General features: G+C 36.2%; 1 protein-coding gene across 1 annotated transcript in view; it reads right to left on the reverse strand.

Moving 5' to 3' along the window:
* Window positions 1-16,065, reverse strand: part of GCA (grancalcin) — a 39,435-nt gene extending 23,370 nt beyond the window's left edge. Inside the window, exons 1-2 of the mRNA XM_021004886.2 lie at window positions 15,918-16,065; window positions 8,041-8,211 (exon numbers count right to left, since the gene is read on the reverse strand). Of these exons, the coding sequence (XP_020860545.1) occupies window positions 8,041-8,211; window positions 15,918-15,944 (198 nt within the window). The 5' untranslated portion in view covers window positions 15,945-16,065. The remainder of the gene's footprint in view (window positions 1-8,040; window positions 8,212-15,917) is intronic.
* Between the last annotated feature and the right edge of the window lie 2,274 nt (window positions 16,066-18,339).

The following is an 18,339-nucleotide window of genomic DNA, read 5'->3' on the forward strand; positions in this document are numbered from 1 at the left end:
CACGCAAGCTTCTTATTACCTACAAGCTCCTGCTTCTTCTCCTCCTCATCCACTGCTTTCTTTGCCTCCATAATCTTCTTTAGTGCAGCAGCTCTTTTATTTTCTCTGATTCTGCAATTTTTAGCCTGGCATAGAATTGTATTCTGGTGCACTGTTTTGGCATATGGGTTCAGTTTCACTGTGATTCTCGAGTACTTGTCAATGAATCTTTTTGCGTGGCGCATAGAGGGCCCTCCGGATCTCTGTGCTTTTCAAAGTCCTGGTAAGATCTGTGTGGGTCATCTTACACAAGGGAAGATTATAATGACTCTTCAGAGTAGCAACATCACTAATGTGAAAATATGTTTAATAGAAATGTATATATTTAGCCTTGCACACCTTCTTGGAGAGGGAGAAAAATTTAAAACTCAAAAACTTATGGAAATGATTGTTGATAAATCAAAATAAATTAATAAAAAAAAAAAGAAAATTACTGTGCTGAACTCTTATCAGTGTAATGACCAAACATGATTCTAGAGGACTAATGATGAAACATGCTACCCACTTTCTGATAGAAAGGTTAAAGCCTCAGAATTTAAAATGAAGCAAATACTTTTTTATATTTAACAAACACGGAAAATTATTTTGATTGACTATACATTTATAATAGGTGGGGGTTTTCTTGTGTTCTCAACTGGTGCAGAAGAAGGAAGGTTAGAGTGGGAGTGTGAGAAGGTAGATTTTGGCTGATTAAAACAAAGAAAATATTTTTAAAAATAATTTGCCCTGCAAAACTAAGCAAAGAATATATACATATTCTTCAAAGAAACAGAGGATTTCTAAGCATTACGGATTACAAAGGAGTTAAGAGAAATATAAAAAGGTAAACATGAATGATCATAACAGACTAAATAAGGATAAACTGCTTATATTCCAATATGTAATATATATGTATATATGTATATGTGTATATGTATATATATATGTGTATGTATATATATATATATGTGTGTATATATATATATATACGTGTGTGTGTGTGTGTGTGTGTGTGTGTGTGTGTGCGTGTACATCCCTAAAACCTACAGTTATCAGAGGTCACAGAGGAAGTCTAATTAGACAGAAGGCATGGGAATGGTTCTGTTAGGTCTTCATGATCTTTAAAGAATGGAAAGAGAAGGAAAGGGGGGTAAGGAAAACTAGGGAAAATTATCTCATAATCACAAGTGCAAGTTATACACAAAAGAAATGACTAGGCCACCTCCTTTTCTAGTCAGATATATACACATGGTTTCTTTAAAGAAATTTTATTCTGGTAATAGGCTACATACTATTTATGCTCACCAAATAACTGTCCCTTGGGTGATCTGTAATTTAATTCTTCAGAGCTTTTGATATGTCATGATTCACACTCATAAAGCATCACAAGAAGGAAGCAGTGTTAAAAAGATAGGGTTTTGTTTCAGTGAAAAGCTTAGGATTATTAAAAGATTAAAAGTTAAGTGTAGTAAACTGAATGCCAGATTTGGAGTCAGTCACTTGCTAGCTGTGTGACCCTGGGCAAGTCATTCAACCTCTCTCAGCTTCATTTTCCTTGTCTGTGAAATAAGGATAATAATAGCACCTATTTCACAGGGTTGCTGTATTGAATAATATACATAAAACACTTTGCAAACCTGAAAGCAGTACTAAAATGCTAGCTATCATTATTATGATTCACTATTAAAAGCACTGCAAAGGTAATCCTTCTTCCTTCTAAAGTCCATCTTTAATTCTGAGCTGTTAATTGTGCAACCCCAGTGTTTCTCTGTGCTCTAGATTAACCAGGTTTATGGTCTATCCATTTTAACTGTGATTATAGCCTTACTAATAAGCATACTTCATCCACTTGGTTTTTCAGGGCTGTTATGAAAATCAAGTGTGAAGTACTTTGAAAACTTTAAAGCACTATATTAATGCTAGCTATTATTATTTTCTCTCCAATCAGACCATAAGTTCCTTGAGGGTAAGGACTATCTTTTGCCCCTTTTTGTATCCTCAGCACTGAGAACAGTAGGAGACACATAGTAGGTGCTAAATAAATGTTTATTGATGATGATGAGGGATCTTACTAGGAGGCTCCGTAATATCCCATGACTTGATAGAATGTCAACTCTAAATAAAAGCATGTGAAGTATCTCAATGTCTACTGGAAATCCTTTTTCCTCTTAAACTCTACTCTGAAAGTACTGATAAGAGTCAAAAAAAAAAAGTATCTTGAATGAAGGAGCACTTGAGCTGAACCTTGAAAATAGTGGAAGGAGAGAATTCTGGGAAGATGGAGAAGTAGATCAGAAAACTTTCAGCTCTCCAAATTTCCTCCATAAAAAAAGACAGACCATCACCACAGAAGAGCAGAAATAAATATGAGGTAAAGCAGTTGTCCTCCTAAGGCAATCTGACAAGACCCCAGGAAGGACCAACCTCCAAGGACAGAGGTTTGGCCTGAGTAAAATGCAAACACCTCTAGGCCAACTTTGTAGAATCAACAAAATACAAGTCCTGGAGGCAGCTGGGTTGAGAAGCTCAGCCTTAGAAACTTTCATCTAGCAAACAGTGTGGGTGTCTGACAGCTGAATGGAAGAAGACTAAAGGACCTTCTACTGTGGAGAGAAGTCAAGCATAGCTGTGCTGACTGGACAAGTCCCAAGGAATGGCTGTAGGGAGAGGGAGCCAGCACACACTTTGTGAGTTACAGTGGCGAGGGGCCAGGACTTTGCTGGCTGTGGGCATTTGCGAAAGAGCAGACTTCCTGGTTTCAGTTCCAGGACAGAGAGGACAGCTGTAGTTTGCTGCCACTGGAGGGACCACAAGGAACAAGCTCATTTGCAGGACATAGCTGGGGGCCCTGGCTATGGCTTGGGAGTGGAAAGGAGAGCCCAACGTTGGGCCCCAAGACAGACCTCAGAAAAGAAGGACCTGAGGCTTGGGGCAACGTTCCCCATATCTCGGGATTACAAGCTGATTACACAAACAGCTGCTAAAAACAAATAAAAATAAACAAATAAATTAATAAATAAAAATGAGAAGCAAAGGAGAAAGAACCTAACCATAGATAGTTACTATGGAGATAGAGAAGATCTGGGTTCATATGGAGCTAAAAGAACCACTCTTTTCTCAATAAGAAACATCAAATGGTCCCAAGTACAAAAGAGTTCTTGGAAGAATTTAAAAAGGACTTTAAAAATCAAATAAGAGAGACTGAGGAAAAATTAGGAAAAAAAATAAGAGCAATCCTAGAAAATCAAGAAAATTATGAAAAGCAAATCAACCAACTGGAAATAGAGAGAATCAAAAACTTAAGGAAGAAAATAATTCCTTAAAAACTAGATTGGGCAAGGAGAAGCTAACGATACTTTAAGACACCAAGAAATCATAAAACAAAATCAAAAGAATGAAAAAAATAGAAGAGAAGGTGAAACATCTCATCCAAGAAACAACTGATCTGAAAAACAGATCAAGGTGAAATAATATAAGAACAGCCAGACTACCTGAACATTATGATAAAAAAAAGAATCTTGATACAATATTACAAGAAATTATCAAGTTCAAGAACAAGAAGGCAAAGCAGAAATAGAAAAAAACCACCAATTACCACCCGAAAGAGATCCCAGGAGGAAAACTTACAGGAATATCATATCCAAGTTTCAGAGTTCCAGGTTAAGGAAAAAGTACTGGAAGCAACAAGAAAAAAAACAATTTAAATATCATGGAGCTACAATAAATATTACACAAGATCTGGCAGCTACTATGTTGAAGGACCATATGTCTTAGAATACTATATTCTATAAAGCAAAAGGGCTGAAGTTATGACCAAAGGTAACTTACCCAAAGTTTAGTAAAATCCTGAATGAAAAAAAAATGGACATTTAACAAACACAAAGACTTTCAGGTTTTTATGACAAAAACCCCAGAACTTAAAGGAAAATTCAACATATGATATCCAGGAGAAATATAAGGTAAACATTAAAGACCAATTATAAGGGCCTCAATAAGGTCAAATTGTTTACTTCATATATCAGCAGTACTCTTATGACTGTCATCATTATTTGGGTAGTTTTAAAGAAAGGCATGGGCTGAGCTGAGTATGATGGGGTAAATCTAGAGATAAAAAGAAGTAATTATACAAAAGAGGCATAAAAAGGAAAAAACAGTGTTACTTATATGTGTATGAATGTCTATGTGTATATATGTGTATGTTTATAGACATCTACATATGTGTGTGTATATATATATATATATACATATACATATATCTCCACATTTAATTGTAGCCTTCTTTAAGGTGGTAGGGGGAGGGAAGGGGAAAAAAATAAAGTAAAACGTGTACAGCAGAGAACAAAAGAAAACCAAACAAGAAAGCAAAGAAAAGCTGAGTAGCTTTGAAAATAATGTGTAGTATTTATTATATAGGCTTTGTTGAAATGGAAATTTTTTTTATATTGAATTCCTCTTATGGCCTGCTGGGCACATGACAATTCTTTTTCTTTTTTCATTTTGTATTTAAGTTTAAAATAAAAAAAAATTTAAAAAAGGAAAGAAAATAGTGGGAGTTTCCAGGGAAAGAGGTGAAAAAAAATTCCAAGCATGGAGGGCAACCTGGCACAGAAATGCCTAGAATTTTCTTTACTTCCTCATCCTCTGCAACAGATGTTGGGGCATAATTGCCACTTATCTCCACAGTGGTCTTTTTGAAAATGCTTATAAGTAGCTCTTTGACAATAAGGACTATTTAATTTTTGTCTTTGCATACACAGCACTAGGACAATAACTTGAACATACTTAGTAATCATTTAATAAATATCTGTTGAATTGAATGACATTTCCAGATGCCTTCGGAAACATAATAAAATCTATTCCTTTATTTCGTCTTTGAGAAGATCTTGTAAAAATATCCTTCCATTTAAATAATAGCAGACATTTACACAGTGCTTTTAACGTTTGCTTTCAGTTGATACAAAATCTCTTGTAAGCCTCATGAAGTCTTGTGAGATAGATAATAAAGGTTTATTAACTCCATCTTCTGAGGAAGGAGACTGAGGCTTGGAAAACGTTAAGTGAAAGACTTTCCCGGGGTCTCACAACTATAAGTAGGACTTCAATCCAGGTCTTCTTACTTACTCCAAAAGTATTCTGTTATAACTTCAACTTTCTTTTGTCTTCCGGCTTCATTTATAACAAAATGTGAATATTGATATAATTCAGTTCACCCCAAGTACTGTTAAGTGGATAAGGATCTCTCTCATATTTAGAAAACTAATAGTTAAGCTACTATTTATATACACTAACTACTCCAAAGGAAGGATGAACTGAAGGAGGACGAAATGAAAGAATGAGGATAAAATGAAACAATGGATGTGAAAGTACTTTTAATAATATAAAGCATTAAAATATTACTATATTACTATTATTACTACATTTCAATAACAGGAATTTTTTAAAGCCATGTTATTAAACTGACCATTAATCTCAAAGTAAATTACTTACTAAGAGGGCTTATATATAAAATACTGAATCTAAGCCATTAAGCCCTATTCCTTTATTTGTTGTTGCTGAGTCATTTTCCTTCTCTAGTTCATTTTACAGATAAGGAACTGAAGCAAATAGGGTTAAATGACTTGCCCAGGGTCTTGTGTACAGCTAGTAAGTGTCGGAGGCCAAATTTGAATTCAGGAAGATGAGTCTTCCCGATTCCCAGCCCTGTGCTCTATCCACCGATAAACTGGGCTCCTTAAATCCCTATATCAAAGTAAATAGAGACTGTAAGCATTTGGACTTGACTGGTGAAACCTAATATAACTAGGACAATAGTCCTTATCTGTGATCTGTATCAAAAAGCTCAAGTTGTAACAAAAAAAATGCAACTCTAAACCCTTATTGCAGGTTACTTTTTCTAATAACATGCTAAAATTCACCTAGAGTAATAACTCCCATAAGCAAAGCTTAAATTACCAATTTACTGCATAAGAAAAATTTATAAAGTATTTTAAGAAAAACACTCATAACATCCCATAAAAAAGTCTGATTACATTGTGATGTAATTTAGTATTTACTCACAATTTATGTATTTAAATATAAGATTTTAAAATAATAATTACTGAATTCAAAAGCCCACCTCCCTTTCCTAAAAGTCTCTTGCTTGTACCAACTTTCTCCCCACATAAGAAAAGTAGATGGGTTAAATGTGTTTTAGTTCAAAACTCCAAAGCACTCACCAGTATAAAGATTTCCCTAACTTTCAAATTATAGAAAAGGAAAGCAGCACAAAAAAAGTTTTAAAAGAAAAAAGTAAGGAGACAATATAAGTATTTATAATATTTGGGGGGTGGGGAGGTACCGACTTGTGATTTTATTGGTGTAGGGAATTCAAAGGAAGGAAAATCTCCTTGTTCTGCAACTTAATAGTCTTAAAGAGTTCCCAGAGGCATTGAAAGGTTAAATGACTTGCCCAGAATCACACAAACAGCATAGTAGACTTGAATTTAGGCCATCTTAATTATAAAGCTTGCCCTCTGTTCACCAAGCCAATACTGCCTATCACTTAAAGCTATGAACAACAAATCTACAAGAGTCTGTGGCAAAGATTTCCTGGAATGCAAAGGTAAAAGGTAAAAAAAAAATGAGAGATGAATTTTTTCCTCCTTATAATTCTGCACTGTCTATAGTTAAAATTTTAAAAGAAATATGTGATTGAGAGGAAAAAATTTCTGCACCAAGTTTCACTGATAAATGTCTCCTATCCAAGATATGTACGTAACTGATTCAAATTAATAAGAATAAGAGCCATTCCCCAATCAACTGATTGTCAAAAGATATGAACTTGTCAACGAAAGAAATCAAGCTATCAATAACAACATTAAAAAATGCTCCAAATCACTCATAATAAAAGTAATGCAAATTAAAACAATTCTGCAAAATTATTAATGTAATAACCATATCCATCAAATTGGGAATGATGACAAAATAGGAAAATGACAATTGCTGGAGGGACTGTTAATGCACATTAATGCACTACTGAAGAAGGTGTAAATTGATTCAGCTATCCTGGAAAGCAATTTGAAATCATGCCCAAAAAGTCACTAATGCCCAGTAATCCCACTATTAGTCATATGCCTCAAAGAAAGAGGAAAAGAATCCATAAGTATAAAAATATTTATAGCAGTTTTCTGAAGTAGCAAAAAAAAAAAGAAAAAAAAAGAAAACTAAGGGGATGCCCAACTGTTAGGAAATGGCTAAACAAGTTATGGTATATGAAATGTAATGGAATATTACTGCCTCATAAGAAATGATGAAATCGGTAGTTTCAGAGGAAATCAGGATGATCATAATGAAATGCTCCAACAGTGAAGCGAGCAACAACTGAATTAATTTCTACAGTAGCAACAACATTATAAAGAAAAACAACTTTGATAGACTGCAGAACTCTGATCAATGCATTAACAAACCAGGATTGCAGAGGACCAAAAATGAAACATGCTAGTCACCTCTTGCCAAAGAAATGATGATGGACTTAAAATGCAGAATGAAACATATCTTTTTGGACATGGCCAATATGGGAATTTGTTTTGTATGACTATATAGATTTGTTATGAGGATTTTCTTTTTCTTTTTTGTATTCTTCAGTTGGGGATATGATAATAATAAGAAGAGAAAATAAATGCTTATTAATGAGAAAAAATAATAAAATTAAATTGAGGGGAAGAAAAATACTAACTAGAGAAACAGATTTTTCATCAACTAGAAATAATCTGTATTGTCAGTTTTTTTTACTTTAAATTATACATTTAAATGGAAAAAATATTTTTATTCAGTTTAGTCAAATAAACTTACGCATCACATTTCACAAACCTAAAACTGATATAGTTGTCCTCACCTATAAACTATTAAAAAAAACTATTTCTAATAAAATTAAGATTAATTTACATTAGATTAGGATAAAGAGTTACAGTAAGTTTTTTAATACAAATGTTACCATACCTGTTCTCCAACACTAATATTACTATACAAAATTTGGTATTTTACCTGTCCAGCAATAGCAGTGAAGTAAGTCCACATAGGGTCACTTGCTGAATAACCACCAGAATATCCAGAGTATCCAGAGTATCCACCATGAGGCATATTTGGTACTGTTCCTGGCATTGGCTGTCCCATTTGCATCTGCATCCCAGGCATCTGACCACTATAACCTCCATACTTGTAAAAGAAGGAAAAAAAGAATTTAATATGCTGCATTACCTACTGAATTGTTAAATGATGTAGGAAAAGAGAGGGTCAAGAGGGAAAGAGCAGTAGTTTATTTGCACTGCTGAAATCTCCAGTAGTAGTTAAGAGTTAAAATACTCTCCATTAACTTCTAAGTTCATCAGCTACAGAAGCTCTATATATCAAATCCTGGAATTTATATGAGAAAACTTCCCTCCACACACAGCATTAAATAGGATATAGTAAGGTAACAAAAGAAACACAGGCACATCTTGCCTAATATAACTAACTGGTCTGGTAAAAAATGTTACCGAGTCAATTAATTTCCTAAGAACAATATTATAAATGAAAGATAAATTCTACAGTGACAAAAATTAAAACTATTAAAGTTTTAAAATAGGTCTTTTTGGGAGCTCTGAGACTATATAATCTTTATTATACTAATATATAAATATTAAATACAAGCAATAAAAGTAACATCAAATTTTAAAGAAGGACTTTTGTAAGATCTTAAGCACAAGGAGCATTATCCTTATTCAATATTTATTATTGTGTTATTCTAAAGTTTATAGAGAAATAGTATGTATTAAAACATTAAATAGCTTACCTTTACTAGCTTGAATTTTTGCTTATATAAAAGTGTGCACTGAATCATGAGGGGATAAAGTAGCAACTTCATAAATTTAACTCTCTTCTTTAATCCTTTTTGGAAATAAGCTATTTGTCACTTCAGAGTTCTGGCATCTAACTTTTAAGGGCAAAATAGTGATCACAGACACCTGAACAGCAACCTCTTCTTCTCATACAAATTATTTATAGCATTTTTATTTATCAGCAATACCCCTGTTTATTTTAGATCTTTATTCCACAACTGGATCACTTCTCAAAAATTTTATTAGCCTTCTCAAGACAGGTTAGTACCTCAAAGTTCTTTCAAGTTAATAATCAGACTCAATACCTCCTCCTCAGTTTTATCTTCTTCCTCTTCATGATTCTGATTATTCAATTTAATTAAATCTTAATTTGAACAGCCACATTGTGCGATAACTAATATTGATACACTTGTTGGATATTTCTCAGCAATACAAGCATCTAAGACATCTCCAAAAGCCTCCTGATGGAAAATGCTATCTACAAAGAAGAAGGAACTATGGAGTTTGAATGCAAATCAAAGCATACTATTTGCTATTTTTTTTTCTTCTGTTGTGTTTTGTTTCCTCTTTCTGGTGGCTCCTCCTATTGGTTCTAATTCTTACAACATCACTAATGTGAAAATATGTTTAATAGGAATGTATACATATAGCCTAAATCAGACTGCGTGCCGTCTTGAGGAATAAGGTGGGGAGGGAGGAGAAAAATTTAAAACTCAAAAGCTTATGGAAGTGATTGTTGATAATTCAAAATAAATTAATTTTAAAAAATCTTAATTTGTTAGTTCCTAATTGTGAGTTTTAATTATAACCTTAAAATTTCTGTTTTCTAATTCATAAAGCCCTAAGGATACAACTTCTACTTATGATTATAAAACCCTCTGAAATCCTTAATACAATCTGGTCACAACTTTTGCCTTGACAGTATTCATGCAATTTTAGGAGACTTCAATCCAGGTTTTCACATTGATTACATCTGTCTCAAAAATGTTAAATTCTTTCCAAAATTGTTTGATATCTCTATCATCAACTCCTCAGCTAAACCAGTTTGACAAAAAAACAGTGCTTATGACAACAACGTTTTAAGATAGTAATAGCATCTTGATCCACAGACTGCAATAATGATGATGTATTTGGAAGACAAAAACAGAACTTCCACTAACTTCAGTGATCTTTAGGATGCCCAGAGGCACTGTCAAAAACTAGCAAAACTGTTAGGACAGTTATTGTCAAAGCAATATTTAGTCACTGTAGGTCAAAAATATCCAAAAACCATTCCTAAAAAACATTCAGTTACCCAAAGCTGTCTTATTAGTCTTCTAAAACACTGACAACTTATGTTTAATCATTTTGGAAGTAATATTCTAAAATCTAGCTCACTTTTTTTCTCTCCACATAATTAGGCCAGTCTCAGTTACACTGAAATACTTGTTGAGCACTGTAATCACTTACCTTAAATATTTCTTTAAAACTATCTGGACAAGGCCTGACTCCTTCTCTAAACCCTAGAGTGCGCAACAAAGGTATACACAACATATGTTGAACAGAACATAATTTAGCACTGCTTTATCCAACAATCTAACAAACTACTTCCATCTTGCACTGATGATTCTGCAGCAAAAGACTCATAAATTATAATCCTATATCTCTTTCAAGTCCTAGAAAATACTATCTATACTCATTGCTCCCATTTCTTCTTACTTATTCTTCTACTCCTCCAAATCTGCTCAACATTCAAATGAAACTGTTCTAAAGTTAACCAAATTCTCTTAATTGCCAAATCTGATAACTTTTTCTCAGTGTCATACTTTTATCATATTTTATCACGCATTTAATGCTATTAACTATTCTCTCCCCCTAGAATACTCTCTCTTCCTTGAGTTTTTGTTACTCTTTCTTGGTTCTCCTACCCATCAGACGTCTCATCATCTTCTGGTCTATTGTACATATCACACCCCTAACTAGGAACATTCCCAAAGTTCTATTCTGGGGTCTCTTCACTTCTCTTCATGCTCTCTTGGTGACATCATCAGCTCCTATGAGTTTAAATATCATCTCTATGAAGATGTCTATGCAAATGATTCATATCTACAGATCCCAGTCTCTCAAGTGAGCATCCTTTCATCATCACCATTTATTGGTTGAAATGGATGTACTAGAGACATTTCAAACACAGAACTTATCTTTCTCCTCAAACCCCTCCTTCTTTCAAACTTCCCTATTTCTGCTGAAGACAATACCACAACTTTTCTTGTCTCTTCAATTCATAACTTTAGTGTTATGCTCAACTCTTTACTCTTCCTCATGCCCCATAGTCAATCACTTGCTACATCTTGCACCTTTGCACTAGTAATTCCCCATGTCTGGAATGAAACCTCTTTCTTCACCTCTTCTCACAAAATCCTTATACTTCAAAGTACAGTTCAAGCACCACCTACTGCATGAAACCTTTCCTGACCCCTGAAACAACAAGTGTCCTTCCTCTCTAACTACTGACTTAAACTGCCTTCCTTGTATTTATTCTCTTTATATTTATTCTATATATACACCTATATATTATATATGTACTTGTCAACTCTTCTGTTAGAATATAAACTCCATGAGAGTAGTAATTATTTCATTCTTTGTATTCGTGTCCCAACATCTAGGGCAGTGACTTGTATACAATATTGTTTGTTTAATGACTGATTAATAAAAGAATGTGCTTCAAGTGAAACTTGAAGGAAATAAGATTCTATGAAGCAGAGGTAAAGAATAAATGCATTCCAGGTATGGGGACAGCCAGTGCAAAGACACAGAGATGAAAGAGGAAATTTCATGTATGAAGATCATTAAAAAGTCCAGTTTACCTAGACTATAGAGTATAAGAAGAGGATCAACATAAGAGAATGGAAAGCCATGTTGAAGCCAGGTATTAAAAGAACTTTAAAAGTCAAAGAAAGGCATTTGCCTATAGGAAACAGGAAGCCACAGAAGCTGAGTGAGGAAGTGATCTCAGATCTATACTTAAGGAAAATCCCTCTGGCAGCTGTGTAAAAGTAAAAATGAATGGGAAGAGACTTGAGACAGGGAAGCCAATGCAATGAACTAGGACATGAAAAGTGATGAGGGCCTGAAATAAGATAGTAGCTATGTGAAAAATAAAGAGACTAATGTGAGAGATGTTGCAGACTTCAATTTTTAAAGAGTTGCTTGAGGCAAATGAAGAGTTAAAGTCTTTACCAGGGTTATACACAGCCAACATCAGAGGTAGGACATGAACCTCAGTCTTCCTGAGGCCAGCCATCTATCCACTATTCCACACTGTATCTAGGTTTACTTGTTTTAAAATCCCCATGTGCTGTATTTTTAACATACATACTAATATTTAAAATTACCTAATGAAAAAATGATCTTCCACATACCTACTAAATTAGTATTACTTCATAAGCTATTTCAAAACATACTTGCTTCGGTGTTAATTTTTTGCCACATAAATCACATAAATCAGAAAATACTAGTATTTGCAAATGTAATGCAAATAATTTTGTGTTAGTGTACATGCAGCTAACTGGTGATCATTCAACAAACAAAAATCTGTGAGGTTTTGTTTTGTGGCTAGAAGAAAAGGGGACAGGAGACCAAATTCTAGTATATCTATTTAACTTTTGTGAAGCATCTAGCAAAACAAATTGTTAATTAAATCCTTTTTAAAATGACAATTCTAAACCAGGACACTAATGGATTGTTGGTGGAGTTGTGAATTGATCCAACCATTCTGGAGAGCAATTTGGAATTATGCCCAAAGGGCAACCAAGCTGTGCATACCCTTTGATCCAGCAATACCACTACTAGGTCTGTATCCCAAAGAGATCAAAAAAGGGGAAGGGCCTTACACGTGCAAAAATGTTTATAGCAGTTCTTTTCATGGTGGCAAAATATAGTAAATTGAGAGCAATGGCTGAACAAGCTGTGGTACATGAATGTAATGGAATACTATTGTGCAATAAGAAATGATGAGCAGGCAGATTTCAGAAAAACCTGGAAAGACTCATAAAAACTGATGCAAAGTAAAATGTGCAGAACCAGGAAAACATTGTACATAGTATCAGTAACATTGTGAGACAAGCAACTATGAATGACTTAGTTCTTCTCAGCAACACAATGATCCAAGACAATTACAAAGGACTCATGATGGAAAATGCTATCCACATCCAAATAATGAACTGATGGCCTCTGAAAGCAGATTGAAGCCCGCTTTTTTTCCTTTTTGTTCCCTTTTGATCTGTTCCTTCTTTCACAACTGTGACTAATATGGAAATATGCTTTACATAATTACATATTGTGAAAAATTATTTTAATCATTATCTTGGAAATTCAGAGTTTCCCCCAGCCCCCTTCTTCCAAAGTGCAGTGGACATTACTGATAATGAGATTATATTGACTCTCCTTATCCTGGTCAAATCCCAAGCCAAGCTCACAAATAATTTAATCTAAGGTACAGAAGCCCCACTGTGTTCTGCTCAGGCTTGGGTGGAGACAAATTCTTTTGTCTAGATAGCCCAAATCCTGGGGGTAGTCTGATAGAAGAGGTATTTCTTTGTCCATAGATGAAATGATGATGAAATGATATCAGTTCCTGTTGGAAGGATTTAAAAACTGTGTACCTCAACTCCAAAGACAATTCAGTTCCACACTGGCTCCCATGCATGCATGCCACCAGCTTTAAGGGAAACAAAACCTAATCATGTTTTGTCTTTCTTAAACAAAATACTGAGGCTGACAACATATATAACCTACATCAAATTGCTTACCATTTTAGGAAGGAAGGGTAGAGGGAGGGAGAAAAATTTGGAGCTCAAAATATTGTAAAAATGAAAGCTAAAAATTTTCTTTACATATAACTGGGGGGAAAATGAAATACTATTAAAAATAAAATAAAACTACAATTCTAACTATTTAATGACTATGTATCACTTTCCAGAACTGATGATAGGGGGTTCATTCCCTAACAACTACAAGAATTTCCTGTCCATTTAAAGCAGTTTTTAGAGCTACCATGTTAAAAGACTTAACATGGCTATGATTGGTTGTGATTGCTTTAGGGCATTTTTAAGACTATTTATGAACAGATGGATCTTTTTTTTTAATTAAGTCAAAATGTGGTTGCCCTTTCTCCTTAAACAAGATATCTCAAGATTTAAACAGATACAATAGCAAGAAAACTGTATACATTTCAAAAAAACTCATTAAAAAGTTTCATTTCATGAAATTAAAAATATGGTTGTACTTACATCCATACTGATAAGTCACTTCTGCTTTGAAAAATCCTTTTAAACATCTACAATTATCAGACTCTGCTTAGTTCTATAATACTTTCATTTAATGAGCTGCTTCAGCCTTAATATTAGACTAAAATATTCACACAACACACAACCTTCTGATAAATTACTTTCAGAAAGTATGCATTAAGCAACCATTGGCATTGGTGCTTACAGTGCTACAGAAAAATGAGTACCTTTCCCTTGAGAAACAGTCAAAAGAGAAAATAATTCAAACACATTTTAGATATATTAAAATATATATGGGACAAAAGCAATTAAAATATATAGTATTGCAAGCTTATTTAGTGAAATGGTGAGTGAAGCTCTAGACAGAATATCTATGACAGACCAAATGGTAGGGAAATACTCTTTCATCATGCCTATAAGAAGAAATTTCTAGGAAATTCAAGGAAAGCTTCCTGAAGCAAGTAGGGACTTAAGAAACTAACTGATGAAAGAGGAGAGGGTTCACTGGAACAGTGAACAACTTAGTAATTTAGCTTTGGGAGTATGGAGCTGGAAAAAGCAGAGAAGACTATATTGAACAGAAGTCCAAGAAAAACTAAATAGCTCGAATGAAGTATCATTTGCTTGAAAAGCAAAGTCTTCCAGACAGTTAAATAGAGAGTTTTGAAGAAGACGGCAAGGATCTTGGTACAATTCATTCGAAGAAGTTATTATCTAACACCCTAGACAATGATAACAATTTCGAAACAAAAAATTTAAAACGGAAGCCCTTTTCCCACAATTCAAAGACGATGGTGCCTGATAATGATGAAAATAAGTATTTTATTCCTGCAAGAGAGTGGTGAGAGACACTGCCTTCCCTTTCTTTATGGGATTCTAGTTGCTGGCATTAACCTAAGAATGCGGTGAAGAATCGAACCCCTAGAAAGCTACAGGTTAAGTACTGAAGCTTCCTCAAATTTTAGCGACTTTTCTATATTAAAAAACAAAACAAAACAAAAAACTTATCAGGACACAAGTTCCACAACAACGAACTCAAAATCGCTACGTGGCAAGCACACTGGACAAATTATTTTGCCAAAAAACTTTGTTAGGGAGACAATACTTCCATTAAGGATTGTCAACATGCATCGTACGTGTGTGTGTGTGTGTGTGTGTGTGTGTGTGTGTACACATACAAACATAGAGGCAACTAGTCGGTTATTTACTCATTTGGATCACGGCTATGCAAAAGTACTGAACAGTGAGAAGAGGAAGTAGTCTGACTGGGGATAAGGGAAGGTCTTTCAAAAAAAAAAAGAGTAGGGCGGGTCTTGTGAAAGATTTACGGGAACCTGAGCAGTGTTTTCTTCTTCCTCAGCCTTTGTACAGACTGAAGAGGAAGTCTCCATCTTAGGAAACTGAATTTCACAAATCACCAGCTCAGGTGAAGCACGAACCGACCCAATTACCGCCTCTCCTTTTCTCCTCCGAGAGTGCACCACACTCGGGGGGGACACACAAATCCCCCCTCCTCCCCAGGGCCGCCCCCCCCGCCCAAAGCGGGGGGGCGGGGCCCGGATGAAGGGAGGGAGAGGAGGCACGGGCTCCAGAGAGGAGACCAAGTGAAGAAGCACGCGCTCAGCCCGGCTCCTCCACAGCCCCGCCCGCAGGGAGCTCTGCAGCCCGCAGGTGCAGGAGGCGGGGCCTAGCCGCGCTGGCACCGCCCGCTGGGAACGGCCACACCCCGAGGGGGGCGGAGGTCCACGGCCGCGGGGCGATGCTCTTGGCTACTTACCCCACCTCCGTATCCAGGATAGGCCATGGCGAGTGCAGCCGGGGCACACCGTCCGAAGCGAAGGTAAGGGGAGACAGAACAACACGAACGAGTTTCTTCCTTCTGCTCTGAACCCCGCGACCCCCCCTCCTCGTCCGGCCCCGCCTTCCGTTCCTTGGCTCCTGATTGGTTGCTAAAGATCTCGCGAGACTTCCTTCATCGGCCGCGAGGACACGCGTGTGTCCTGCCCCTTGGGCTCGAGGGCGCCCTACCTTTTCTCAGTCGCCGGGGGTCGCTGGGGTGTTTGGTAGCTGTTGTCTTCTCTATCTGGTTCCCTCGCCTTTCCTACTGGTCACTGAGGCATAGCCATCACCTCCCTCAGGCTTCCTCCTGTGAGCCGGGCTTTGCCGAGGTGAGAGGCTTCTCGCCCCGAGATATCAACCTCGTCCTTCATTGACGGGATAGTAACATGAAAGGCCAGCTTTCTTGTTTATGCTCAAACGGGACCATCTGTGTAAAGCGCTTTGCAGGACTTAAAATTGCATTCTAAACAATGTTAGCTGTATGATTGTGGGTGCTCCTTGATCCCCTTCCCGATACTATCCAAGCCTTGGTCAGTTCTCACATGCTTGGCACCAGTGATGAATCAAGAAACATTTCTTAAGGACTCTTACTATGGTAAGAGCTGGAAATAAAAAGAGTCAAAAGATAGTCACTGCCCTGGGGAAGCCTACAATCTATGGGGGTGGAGAAAATGCAAACAAATCAAACCAGAATAAATAGTAACAGGGGGAAGGCACTAGAATTCAGAGGGGTTGGGGAAGGAAGGTTTCCAGTAAAAGGTGGAATTCCAGTTGGGCCTTAAAGGAAGCCAGGGAGTAGTCAGAGCTGAGGAGGGAGGCATTCCAATTAGGGGAGGACAGCTGGAGAAAATGCCAGAAGCTGAGAGAGGGGGCCAGTTATGAAAGGCCAAAGAGCATTTTTGTACTTAATCCTGGAGCCAACAGGAACCATTGGAGTTTATTGAGTACAAGGAAGTGATCCATTGCTGGTGACGCTGAACTTGGTTCTAAATCACAAAATGGATTAGTTAACAAGGAAATCTGTTACCTTGAAAAGGAGGTGAGCTAGTCTTGGATTCTAATGCAAAACATATGCTTGCCAAAGAAGACTATTTTGTGGAGAACTCACACGGGGCAAGCATTCACATGTTGGTCAGAAGAAGCCATACAAGGACATTCTCAAGGTCCCTCTTAAGAACTTTTAAATTGATTGTATGACATAGGAGACCCTGGCACAGGCCCACTTAGCATGGCTTGCCCACATTAGGGAAGATGCTGTGCTCTGTGAGCAAAGCAGAATTGAAATTGCTCAAGAGAAACACAAGCTGCACAAATTTAGAGAATCTGCCCCAATGTTCATATGGACTATTTGTGCCGGACCTGTGGTAGAACATTCTGAGCTCATTTTGGTCTGATCAGCCACAACCAGACACACTGAAACTTGACTCTAACCTAGCAATGTCAGTTTGGTCATAGGACAACCAACCAGTAATATTTACTCATTGATGCTGGGGAGGAGAGCACAGAAAGTTATCCACCTCTGCTTGGAGCCAATAGCCTGAATTACTTTAAAAAAACAAATCTTCCCTAGGGTAACAGATATAAAGGGAAGGTAAATTAAGGATACTGGAACACAGACACTTTATTTTACAGATGAGAAAACTAAGCCTCTGGTTAAATGATTTGCCACGGGTCACACAAAGTTTTATACCTGTAATAGGAGCCCTAGTCCTAGAACTTCAAACTGCCCTCTCCTGTGGTTGCCTCTAAGTAACATTAGAATCTTAGAACATTAGTACTGAAAGGGTCTTTAGAGCTTAGAGCCACCTAGCAATAACATTTGTTAAACTGGGACACTTTGCAAACCTCCCTCCATCTCTGTGAAAAAAGGATTGGCTTTCTAATTTTCAAGTAAAAATAAGTGATGAATATTACTTGTTTAAATAGGCCTGGGGGGGGGGAAGAGGAAGGAATAGTGGAAAGACCCAAATGTTCCTTTAAAATATAGTGGCACGGTGGATAGAGCACTGGCCCTGGATTCAGGAGGACCTGAGTTCAAATGCAGATTCAGACACATAACACTTACTAACTGTGTGAGCCTGGGTAAGTCACTTAACTCCGTTGCTTACCAAAAAAATAAATAAAATAAAATATAATGGGGAAACAACTGAAGGATATAGTCCTCAGTTAACTTTCCCTTGTCATTTAAATTCCAATGATTTTTTAAAAAAACCTTTTTATTCTGAATTTAACAATCACCAAAAAAAGAGAATATTTAAGGTGAAACAGAAAAAGAGATGTATTAAAATGCACATCTCTTTTATGTACAGATTGCTTTTTTTTAAGTATACAGGAAATTCAATTTGTTCCTTTCAAAGCTG

The sequence above is a fragment of the Phascolarctos cinereus genome, unplaced genomic scaffold (assembly GCF_003287225.1).
Source record: "Phascolarctos cinereus isolate Bilbo 61053 unplaced genomic scaffold, phaCin_HiC Scaffold_726;HRSCAF=1367, whole genome shotgun sequence".
NCBI lineage: Eukaryota > Metazoa > Chordata > Mammalia > Diprotodontia > Phascolarctidae > Phascolarctos > Phascolarctos cinereus.